The sequence below is a fragment of the Myodes glareolus genome, chromosome 5 (assembly GCF_982192425.1).
Source record: "Myodes glareolus chromosome 5, mMyoGla1.1, whole genome shotgun sequence".
Classification (NCBI taxonomy): Eukaryota; Metazoa; Chordata; class Mammalia; order Rodentia; family Cricetidae; genus Myodes; species Myodes glareolus.
Genome location: NC_142030.1, coordinates 11908507 through 11920991, shown reverse-complemented (window position 1 = coordinate 11920991; position 12485 = coordinate 11908507). Strand labels below are relative to the sequence as shown.

The 12485-nt window shown below is 43.0% G+C and overlaps 1 protein-coding gene across 6 annotated transcripts in view; it reads right to left on the bottom strand.

The window, feature by feature from the left end:
* Mia3 (MIA SH3 domain ER export factor 3) overlaps window positions 1-12485 on the bottom strand; it is a 40568-nt gene that overhangs the window by 11346 nt on the left and 16737 nt on the right. For 4 of the 6 annotated variants that reach the window (XM_048439527.3, XM_048439522.3, XM_085687589.2 and 1 more), the window contains exons 6-11: window positions 10564-10709; window positions 5064-5195; window positions 1504-1525; window positions 812-900; window positions 499-576; window positions 278-388 (exon numbers count right to left, since the gene is read on the bottom strand). In XM_048439527.3, the coding sequence (XP_048295484.3) occupies window positions 278-388; window positions 499-576; window positions 812-900; window positions 1504-1525; window positions 5064-5195; window positions 10564-10709 (578 nt within the window). Of the gene's footprint in view, window positions 1-277; window positions 389-498; window positions 577-811; window positions 901-1503; window positions 1526-5063; window positions 5196-6015; window positions 6282-10563; window positions 10710-12485 lie in introns of those variants that run through there. The other 2 variants (XM_048439528.3, XM_048439526.3) reach the window with 2 other exon arrangements.

Genomic DNA, 12485 nt, shown 5'->3' with positions numbered 1-12485 from the left:
CTATTCAATAAAGCTAGAATTCCTAGGTCATCTACCTGTTCTGGACGGCAGAGTGAAACTATTTGGTTTAATTATCCAGTGTTGAGAACACAAATACTCTTCCTATGCCCATAAGAATAACTCGCTGGGTTACAAGTTAAAATCCTCCAAGATAAACCACATTAGGTTCAACTTCCCCTGATTCCTCCTTTTGATTTAGTTAACAGCACGGGAGAGTTGCCCTCACTGCAGAACCCTTCACAAGTTCAATTACATCACCAGTTAGCAGCAAACGTACCACGCCCTGATTCGTGACATTCTGTTCTCTTTCGGACTCTAACAGAAGATGAAGACGTTTGGCTTTGTCACTCAGAATTTCATTAGCTTCTTCAAGTTCCTTGATTTTATCCTTAACAAAAACAAACAAACAAAAAGGATATTTAGATTAGTAAGAATTATTCATTCCATTTATTTTCACTTTTAGAATGCAATTCTCACCCGAAGAGATTTTTGTTTTACCTTGTATTTAATAGCTTCATCAGAGAGAATCATGTTTTCTTTCTTTGTGTCTTGAACATGTTTTTTTGACTCTTTGATCTAGGTAAAACAAAGTGTTTAAGGTTAATAGTTACAACATAGAATGAACTACAAATTATAATGCTACCAAAGTCATGTCCAAGCTCACAACCTCCTACAGAAAGCACCGCTGACATCTTGGATGGCTCATAGGAAATGATGAAGTAAAATATGAATCTTAAAAAAAATCATAAACGGAATGTTAAAGACAAATATTAAGCTGCAACAGGGGAGGAAATTAAAAGAATAATTATACCTTTTGTTCATAATTTGACAATTTTTCCATAAGTTCTGCATTTTCTTTCTTGATATTCTCCAACTTTTTAGAAATTTGCTTCTCGGTAACTAAAAAGAAAGAAAATCTGTAAGTTTGTGAGCCCGAATGAAGCCGATGCCCAGTGCACTGCAGCAAAGGCAGCTGTCAGGCACTAGAGGAAAACATGCTTTGCGTGACTATTCTGTCCTTAAAGGCAGTCTGTAGTGACTGCAATAAGGATGTAAGAATATTAAAGTTTTAATTTATTTTAGAGATACAGAAGAATCTAAAGAAATGTTATAACTTGATCCCATCTCAGGAAATGGAAATGCTTTTGATGTCATTTGCAAAGAGAAACTGAGAAATACAAAACACCAGTTCATCCCACCATCCTGCACGTCATCCACTCAAATAAGGATTTAGCATGTTCAATGTAACAAATGTGCACTGCACCAACATTCAAAGTTAACGGCCCATGTTAACTAACCCTGCTCTCCCCACTGCCTCAGTTTACTACTGTTGCCTGTCTCAGCTGGCATCATCATGGTTCTATCAGCCAAGCTGGTGGCCTAGAAACAGTAAGCTTCCAGGAGTTAATAAAGCAATCAGGCATGAGAAGTCATGGTACCTCTGTCTAGCTTAAACACCAATGCACAGGGTTGGTATAAGGGAAAACAAACCTAAAGATTTACCTTGATATACTCTACTCTTTACCTAAAAGAAAAGAAATAAAATTAAATTTGTTATCAAAACATAATTATCATATTGTTCCTAATACAGAAGTGAGAACCATAAACAAATGAAAATTTAGTAACAACTAGGTTCAGCAAAATAAATTCACAGTATTAAAAATAAGGAAAGCTTGGGCTAGCATGATAGCGCAGCAGGCAAAGGTGCTTATCGCTAACCCTGACATTCTGAGTTCCTTCCCCTGGACCCACATAGTGCAAAGAGAGAACCTGCAAGTTGTGCTCTGATCTGCACACGTGCACCATGGCTCAAATGCATACAAATAAATAAATAAATGTAGTCTTAAAATTATTTTTAAAAGACAAAGCTAAAAGGCATTTCATATGTAATTAGTATTCATACTTCATAAATAGCTTCAATAGATAAAAACACTAAGATGTGTATCTTGTTTTGCAGCTAGAAGTATGTTTGTGCATTTATTAAGGGAGCACCAATCTTAAGATATGAGCACTGATACTTAATACACATGGCTACTAGCTTGGTAATAAACATACCAATAATTTATTTACCTGATATCATCTGACTACTCCCAATAGCTAACCTCTAGAAATGAGTGTTCAAAAAGACAAAGAAACTAAATTAAGGGGAAAAAATCTTTGTCTTTAGATATGTACTCACCAGAAAACATCCTAGAAATCCTATTCAGAGTTGTCTACCTGCTGAATTTAGAAATAAACTGACAGGGTTGGGGCAGTGGGTAAAACACTTGCCGTGTAAGTGTGAGGACCCACAGGAATGGCAGTACATATTTGTAGCCAGTGCTCCCACAGTAAGACGGGAAGTGGAAATATGAGTCTCCCAGAATCCTGCAAGCCAGCAGCCTGCGAGATGTGGCATTAGATAATTAAAAAGGAAACCCCATCTCTAAAAAGAAAACTAAGACTACACCAGGAGTTGACCTTTGAGCTCCGCACATGCACACTCACACATGCACGTGCACACACACACACACACACACATATGCATGCACACAAACATCATGAACACACAAAAAAAAATTAACAGCAACTCGGAATCTGATCTCAGAGTACCACGTGACTTCCGAGACTACTGACAATGGCAATGTTAGTAGATGGTAATGGCTGAAAAGGATGCATTTCCAGAGGAGATGTACAGGACGGCTGACAGCAGGAGAATAATGACCTCTAGAGCAGTAAAGCAAAGGCAGTTACTAGTGCAGAAAGATTTACTAAATCTGTTTTTTCTTTTGAGATATGGTCTTATTCTCTAACCCTGGCTAGTCTGGAACTCTCTATGTAAACCACGTAAACCATGTAGTCACCTGCCTCTGCTTTCCAAGTACTGGGGTTATAGTTACAGATGAATTCCACAACACCAAATTACACTTATTTATTTGTGTGTTCATGTGTGTTGGGGGGGGGTACACATGCCAGGGCATACATATGTACACATGGAAATCAGAGGTCAACTTGTGGGAGTTGGTTCTTTCCTTCAACCATGTTGGGTCCTGGGATAAAATTCAGGTTGTTAGTTTTGGCTGCAGGCCAAGACTTTACCCACTGAGCCGCTGTGCTGGATCACTAAATTTCTTTGTGACTCAAAATATTTCTCCTAAAAAAAAAAAAATTCTACTATTTAAAAAGGAATAGTATTTATTTATTTTATATGTGAGTGTTTTGCTTGCTTATATGTATATGCACCCTATGCATGCCTTGTGGCTGTGGAAGCCAGAAGCAGGTATTAGATATCCTGGAAACCGGAAGTATAGATGGTTATGAACTACCACAAGTGCTGGGAATCAAACTTGGGTCCTCTGCAAGAGCAACGAGTACTAAATCATTGATTGGGCTGTCATCTCTTCAGCCCCTCAAATGCTACTATTAATTAAGTGGTGATGAGATACTCAGACCCATCCACAAATCATCCGTGGAATTCCAAACATATCAATAGAAAATACGTATAAATATTATCTTGCTGTAAGAAAATACATTTGGGGGCTGAAGAGATGGCTTAGCAGTTAAGAACACTAGCTGCTCTTCCAGAGGACCTGGGTTCCCAGTACCAACATGGTAGCTCACAACCATCTGTAACTCCAGTTCTAGGAGTTAAAACAAAAACAAAACAAACAAAAGCTTCCAACACAGGAAAAGAAATGCCCATCTCTCTAATGTTATAGCCTTGTCAATCAAAGAATAATCTGTACTTCTCCCATTTCACCCAAACTAACAAGAGCAGGTAAGTATGGGGAAGCAAAGCCGAGGAATCTCAGGGAAAACCCAAGGCTTCCACACTGAACTGTGTATCTGAAACACAAATTCTCAGGGAAAAAAAAAAAAGAATGAAAATGTAATAATGTGTCTTTGGACAACCTACAATCTGTAACCCCAAATAAAAAGAATATTTTTGAAACACCACAGCATGTGATCAAACCAGAAAACTTGGGAAACACATACAAAGGCTAAGACTTGAAAGATGGCTCCAGAATTAAAAGCCCTGCTTCTCTTGGAGAGGACAGGAGTTTGGTTCCACAACCACCTGGACTCCATCTTCAGTGATCTGACAGGCTCTTCTGGACAGCCATCCAAATTTATATGCACACATGCATATATATACACTGAAATGACCTCATCTGCTGGCCGTGTGTCACTATGCTGTACTACTTTGCAGTGTGCATGCATGTGTTTATATGTGCAGTTTAACATCACTTTCAAGTCAGTTTGTGCTTCATCCCATTTCACACTAAATTATGAGCATTTGCTGCATGTCACTGTCTTTGTAATCATCAAATATCCCATTATATGAATATATATCAGGCTGCTGCAAGTTCCCTCTCTAATAAGTACCCTTCCAGGGCTGACAAGATAGCAGGTAAAGGTGCCTGCTGCCAGATGATGTGAATCTGATGATGAGTTCAATCCCTGGAATGCAGGTAAAGGAAGACGATGAGAACCAGGTCAACAAAATTGTACTCTGACCTCTGCACACCCTCCATGGCCTGTGTGCAGGTGCACATGCAGAAAACACACACATACACACACACACACACACACACACACACATACACACACACACACCTAATAACTAATTGAAAATAAAGACTGTGTCATTCAACATTCTTGTATAAGATCTTTAATGTATGATTGGTTATTTCTTTCATAGAGATCACTACACAAGATTTATCATACTATTTAAGAGGATAGCTATTATCCACCTGACTTTATTTTTAAAGCTTCTGATACATATTAGGAAATTATTTTTAAGGATGACTTTAAGAATTCCCAGTTCTACTTACAGTGTACATATATCTAATCGTATAGGAGTTTTTAAAATCAAAATAGTTTTCTCATCACGATTATAAATGTTACCTTGTTTTCTTAAGCCTTTATCAATACAAAGACTACACTAAATTGCCAAGATAGAATTATAACCAGCAAGTTGCATTTATGTTACTAATTTAAAATAAATAGGTAAAAGGAGCAGTGAGTACGAAATACCTCATGTACTTCCTGAGTCATGTGATAAGGTCATTGAATTTACTTACAACAAGAATAGTTCTCCAGGAGAAAATTGCAAATGAGACAATTCCCAAGATGGCAGTCACGATCACAGGCTGCCATGGTAGTCCATAAAAGTCAGGGCCAGGCTGAACATTATCGGGCAACGTGGCAATCAACTGAAACCAACACATCAGAAATAATGGGAAACCTTGAAAATGTTTATAATGAAACATTCTAAAAGAATCTTCACAGAAATTCTACGCGTCTTCACCAGATAAGCACTCCTGGTCATCTTCAATACCTCCCACTTCAAGAAATACAGAATATTGTCATTCTCATATTTGTTTAACTTGGAGTGTTTTTAAGTCAAGTGTCTAAATATCTTTAAGTTGGCCATATATTTCCAGTTTCTGATAGGCTCTGCCATATTGTATTGTCTATATATAGTTAGAAATTCCCTGGATCATTCTTTTAGATAAGCTGTTTTATTACTTTGAAAAGTGCACAACACGAAAGCTTTAAATATAAACTAATCAACTTTTGTGGGTGCAAATAAACCCAGTGTGATAATATAATGTGTTCTTCCCCTAATATTTTAAGTTTTGGCTCCAGTTTTACATAAACGAAGACAAGTGTTGAGTAAGTTCAGACAGCTCTTGATAACCGGTTTAGGGGTCATGCTCTCAAAAGTGCCTTAGCTCTAAATGTTTCCTTAAAGGCAGGATTATTACGCACCTGCCCACTCCACACTTTCACTACCTGCTAATTATAATACTGGCCCCACCCCCGGCAGTGCAGCCAGGAAAGGAAGCCTCCACGTAACGCAGTGCCTGCCACCTCGACAGTGCTCGGTGAAAACCCAGCAAGCAACCTAAGCGCCCACACCGCAGCCTCGCTCCCCTCTCCGGAGCTGTCGCTCTAGGCACCCACTCTGCCCAGCACTGGTCCACCCGCCAGCCACAGCCGCGGCCCCTCCCTGGGAGTGGAAACTGTCACCTCCAGTAGCTTGGCTATGAGGGCTGCGTAGAGCACCGACAGGGGGCCCAGCAGCTCGGGATCCCCCGGGGAGGCGGTGACAGCAGGCACGGTGGCAGGCACTGAGTCCATCGTGTCTGGGACAGCTGCGCGGAGGTGACACTTCCTGCGGACAGCACCGAGCCGGCTTTCACCGTTTCCGCCTCGGGAAGGACCGGCTCAGGGGGGCGGACACCGGGAATGAACTTCGCCTTCCCGGGTCGCGGCACCTTCCGCACTAGGCCTCCGGGGAAAACACGTCATCAGACAGCGCCCAGGAAACCACGTCAACGCACCCAGGAAGCCGGCGAGCCAGAAGTGCGGGGGATGGGACTAACGCGAGGGCGGGACGGGGGCGGGGGCGGAGCTAGTGCCGGACAAACCAACCGAGCAGAGCTGGGGGACCACAACACGCTGAACGGAAGAATCCACGGCGAGGGGGAAAGGTTGAGCATATAGGTTAGCAGATCCATCAAGCAGTGAGGATGGGGAGAAAAGAGCATGAGGTCTGGGCAGGAGAGTCCAAGTGAGGGGAAGGGCGCAGAGTTGACTAGAGTCCAAGTGAGTGAGGCGGGGGGGGCGGGGGGGGGGGTGCGCGCAGAAATGAGCGCAAGAGAACCGAGAAGTGAGAGAGGGGAAAAATAACACAAGGAGTTGAAGGAGTTGGGCGGAAGAGTCCATTGAGGGAGGAGAGGGGACGAAAGCTCAAAGTGGCTCTCGTCCAGTGAAGGACAATCCAGATGAAAAAAGCTCACTTGCCACAGGGGATGGGGTCAGCATGGCCAAGGAACTATCAAAATGGGATTGTGGGTGGAGCCTGGGAAAAGAGAAAGCCAGGTTTCTCAGGCCCCTCCAGCAGCAATAATAATTGTATACGGTGCTGTTATATGGTTTCCAAATATATTAAACAAGCAAAATGGGAAAATAAGAATACTGACCACCAGGAAAAGGATAAAGAACTAAATGTTTAAGGCTCTGGCATCATAACTCAGAGAAAAAAGGCTACAAAATAACTGGTCTGAGATTTGTGCTCTCTCAGAAAGAGTCTAAAAGACTGGACCTTTCTCAAGCATTTTTTTATTTCTATGTGGCAAAATCTTACAGAACTACTTCCAGATTTGAAAATGAATGTTTCATTGTTATAATCTAATGTTGATCACCTAATTAGTGTCTCTGCTTTTGTTTGACATTTTCATGACAAAGTGTTAAAAATTTGGGCATGGTAGCTCCCACCTTTAATTCCAGCACTCTAGAGGCAGAGACAGGCAGATCTCTGTGAGTTTGAGGCCAGCCTGGTCTATATACTAGGACAGCCAGAGCTATGGAGAGGGACCCTGTCTCAAAATAAAACAGAACAAACTAAAACAACCATAAAAACTTAAAACAGGATCCAACTTGACATATTCAAAGGATTAATGTGTATAAAGGAATTAGATCTTACAGAGGGTTTCACACAGGACGTTTTGAGTCAGTACAAAAATGAGTTGACCACAGAAGGATGTGTGCCCCTGAAAGGCAGATGGCTCACACTAAGAATCTCTGATTAATGCAGGAAAGTAGATCTAGCGAGAGATGATCACATTGAGTGAATTAAGGCAGTCTCAGAAAGACAGAGATGTTTTCTGTCATTTACAGTTCCTGGATTTTAACTAGCCACATAAAAGCATGCATGTACATATGACATGAAAACAGAAGTGAGACTGTCCAGGAGAATCTTCATTTCATGACGAACCACAGGGCTGGGGGAAGGACGAGCAGAGGGGTGATGGGGTGATGCTGAGCACAAAGTATCTATTTGTATTTAACTTCAAAAATGAATACATTTAAAAGAATTGCTAATGCACAGACCTCATACTGACCTGTCAGGAAATTACTGTAATTAGTGAGACACTGGGACAGCCATCTTCCAAAGTTCCTTCTAATTGTAGGATTCCAAGTGTCAGCCAACAATGGACCCGTGAAGCTGTGTTTCCCCTAATCAAAGCGGAACTCATTACCTTCTAGGTAACTGTTCCTTGTTGGAAACTTCATATTGCCTCGTACATTGGTCCTCAGTTTTCACATATCCTACCTTCATAAGACTTACAAAAATCAAGACTATGCTTGGCCCATGTTAGAGTCCCTCTTATTACATTTGTTTGTTTGTGGGTAGGTGTGCATGTGCATGCCGCGGCACATGTGTGGAGGCCAGAAGATATCTTACAGGCACTCTTAGTAAGAGATAACTTACTAGTGCTCTCCTTCCACAATGTGGGATGTGGGACTGAACTCGGATAGTCAGACTTGGCAGCAAGTGCCCTTACCCGCTGAGCCATTTTGCTAGCCACCATATTAGAATCCTTGATTCCTAGCAGATGCCTTGTGCATACTGAACCATCAAAATGCTTTTTGGAGCATGCCTTTTGAGTCAGCATCTCGTAGCACTGCATCCCTTCTTGCCTTTCAGGTCTTATCTTCCTCTGTCACCCTATAAGTGGAGGCCATACCCTGTAGCATGTCTGTGTCTCTAACTCAGACCCAGAAGACAATCCATACATGCCTAGGAATGCGAGGAAGACAGACTTCCTCCCACATCCAACCACTGATTCCTTGCACTGTTCAGAGGATACTCCTGGGCCTGGCTCAGTCATCGGAAGCACCGGAACTATAACAGCTCAGGACCATCACACCTTTGACTGGCAGCTGCCGCCAGCATGAGCAACCATAGAAAAAGCTGAAGATGGATTTTCTCTGCTCCCTCTTTCTCATCCAGGCAGCCTCTCCTCTGAGTGTGCTGGGCAGTCAACATCTTTACACTGCCCTTTGACTATAAAGAAGAACCAGCACCGGGAGGAAGTTCCAGAACATGCCCGAGACCTCGCCAGGTGCTTCCTGCTGTCAGACCTCTCGGCTATTGCAGCAGGAGTCGTTTTCATTTGCCCTTTTTAGACAAGGAAGCCGAGATGCAGAGTTTAGTCATTTGCTACTCATCATCTTAGAGAAAACAGAACGGAACAGTGGAACAGCGGTGGGTAGAGATAGAAGGGCCGCTGGGAGGATGGGAAGGGGTGAAGTAGGGAGCAGAAAAGCACAGCGGAGCTAGTTCTGAGTGTTTTCAAATGATTAAGAGTAGAGTGGAGAGATGGCTCAGCAGACGGAGGTGTTTGTTGCCAACTCCAGTCACCTGGGTTTGGTTCCCAGAACCCACAAGGTAGAAGGAGGGAGCTGACTCCTGCAAGTTTTCCTCTGCTGTCCACATACATATTCACAAGCATTAAATAAATACATACATAAATATAAAAACACTTTTTTTAAAAAAAAACTGTGTACACATAGAAACAATCACTGTCCTGATTATTCCCTGATTTGATCATTACATAACATACACACATATCCAGAACCCACGCCATAAAGATCTGCAGTTCTTATTATACTTCAACTAAACAAGGCTTAGTAATTTGCACAAACTTTTAAATAGGGATTTGAAGCCAGATCTTCCTGACTCAAAACCTGTTTACAGAAACATCAACAGCAAAACGCTATTACACAAACCTCAAAATTACAGGCCCTACAGGAGACTGCTGTGACCAAGGTGACACTCTGCAGTCCTGGCATCACTTTGGCCTCCAGCATCATCCAATTTACCAAGAAAAATGTCCAATGCCCTCACACACCGCAAGGGGGAGCTCAACCCTCCACACTTAACTGAGCTATTAGAGATGGCTAAATGTCTTCCTTGGATCCTGACTCTCTTCAGAACGATTAGCCTGAATAAACATTTTGCCATCTAGCTCTTTCTAGGACACGGATCTGACAAACCACTTCCCTGTTTCAAACCTTCAAAGGCTCTCTGACACCGACAGCTTAACAGCACTCAGGGACACACACACACCGACACCTCCACAAACACCGCGGCTTCCCTAGTTACCCTACGTCCCCTTCTCTTCATGCCTCCCTTTCTCTGAACATGTCACCTCTGTTCCTGTTGCTCCTGTCACCCTTCCCACCCATTCTATCCAACAACAAACTATACTTTGGATTCCCTTTGATTCTGCTTACAATATCCCAGCTCACTCCTAACCTTCTTCCTTCTCTACCAGCCCTGACAAAAGCCTTATTTTCTGTTTCAAATGAGCGTCTCCAGTTCCCTGAGGTACCAAATGGTCCCCAGGAGGCAACCATGCTTCATAGGTGTGGGCCTGCCCAGCCTGCCAGGCAGTAAACGTTCATATGCTAAACTAAGAGCTCCTAATTAAAGCCATCCACCTGCGGCTCTCCTCGGGCATCACCTTCAGAGGTTCAGAGTTCAGAAAAACATTTTAAATTCCTCTCTCAAGTGACGCCAAGGTGGCGGCCCATGGCTATGGCATCAACACTTTGGAGGTGGTAAATGGGGTATTGAGAGTTCAAGGTCAGCCTTGGCTGCTTAGTGCATTTGAGGCCAGCCTGGCCAGCATTAAGACCTGGTATCACTCCTCACCCATACCATCTCCCTGCAGAACACCCCTGTACTGGTCAACATTCTAGCTGAGGAAACTATGCCGGACTTACCATCTTACTTATATAAAGGATGAAGGAATACAGAGAACCAAGTGCGTTTTCCAGAGGCGGGACGGTCACTGGCTCCTCTGCCCCTGTCTCCAGGAGCTTTTCTGCATCACCAGCCCCAACAGGAGAGTCTTCGGTTACAAGGAAACCTAAAAGGAGGCAAAAGACACCTTGTTTGCTCTTTTGCTTTAGAATAAGAATTGTTTCTCTTCATTTAAATATTCGCTAAGTGTCCTCTAAATATCTGTCATTGAACATAGAATATTCAAGTCTCCTAAGGAAAATTACACAGAGAAAAGCAAAAGCCTTCAAGATCTTAATCAGATCCATCAGATTCTTAATAAAAATAGAATCATCTTCACTGTCCAGGGTACCCTTCATGTCTCCTTCCAAAATTTACAAAAACTGAAGACAAACCCCCAGATGTTCTCCATATAGACAGAATTGCCGGATTGCTGGGCAGGGTGGTGCAGGCTTTTAATCCTTGCACTCAGAGGCAGGAGGATCTCTATGAGTTCAAGGCCAGCCTGGTCTACTGAGTGAGACCTTGTCTCAAAAAAACAAAAAGATTCCCACAAAACCAAACCAATCAACCAACGAAAACCAAAACAAACAAACCAAAAAAAAAAACAAAACAAAACAAAAAACAGCACCATCAAACAAAACCATACAGACACAATAAACACATTCAGTCAAGCCCAATGACCTGAGTTTGATCTCTGCAACCCACACAGCAGGAGAGATCTGTCTCCTGAATGCTGTCTTCTCCACATGTGTGCCATGGCAATACACACGCTAAATAAAAATATTAAGAAAATAAAGGCTTGCAGATAGAATGCAACAAGGCTTAGCATAGCTGGCATGTAGCGGGTACTTGATATTTCCTTTATGGACAGGTGACAACTACGTGAAATCTAGTAAATGCCAGGAATGGTGTGAAAGAATTCCCTGCAGAGTGGGAACTGGCACGGAGGCTTTGCGAAAGAAGGAAAGCCCAGCTACACCTGAGAGGACGCCGCACAAGGCGGTGAGGGGAAGGCAGGCGGGATTTCAGCTTGAGTCAGCAGTGGTTAGCGAAAGGCAGGACTGGACCCTCTGGGGTCCCTCCCAACCTTCAGACTCCGTTCAGTATTGATCCAGTACTGACAATGGGTGACATTCCCCCAGCTGGCTCAGTGTCCTAGCACCTGAGGTGCATGCTGTGTCAATGGGAAGACTTGCCTGGAAAGGTAGCGGGCACCGTGTGGGAGGATCTAAAGCAAAGATTCTGTTCGGAGTTCTGCAAGCACAACTTTTCCCAGTCCTGAAGGTGTTGAGCAAAAGAGCAGTGAATCTCAATGGTGCCTGACTCTTTTTCAGTAAACAGGACCTTTCTGAATTAAAAAGAATTTGGGCTTGGCAGTGGCGGCACACGCCTATAATCCCAGGGTTTGGGAAGCAGAGGTAGGCAGATTTATGTGAGTTTGAGGCTGGCCTGGTCTAAAGAGCAAGTTCCAGGACAGCTCCAAACCTACACAGAGAAACGTTGTCTCGAAAAACAAAACAAAACAAAACAGAAAAAAAAAAAAGAATTTGGAAAATGTTACACATGATCATGCCATACTCCGGAGCACGGGAGTCCCCTGACGCATCCTTCACTTGGCTCACGACTTCTCTCTGATACGATGTTCCCTACCTTTTGTGCATTAGCTGGAGAGCAGGGGATGGTACCCTACTGACTCAAAACCCTTCACTTCTGCAAACTAACACACAGCTGTGCTTCACATATACACAGGCTCATGCACTCACAAAATACTGCTGGAGCTAACAGTGGTAACACACCAGCCTAACACGCAGGCAGCCCTGAGTATGGTCCCCAGGACTGTGAAAAACAACACTTCCTCCCAAAAAAGAAACCCAGTAAGGACGTCCTCATGGTACCGTAT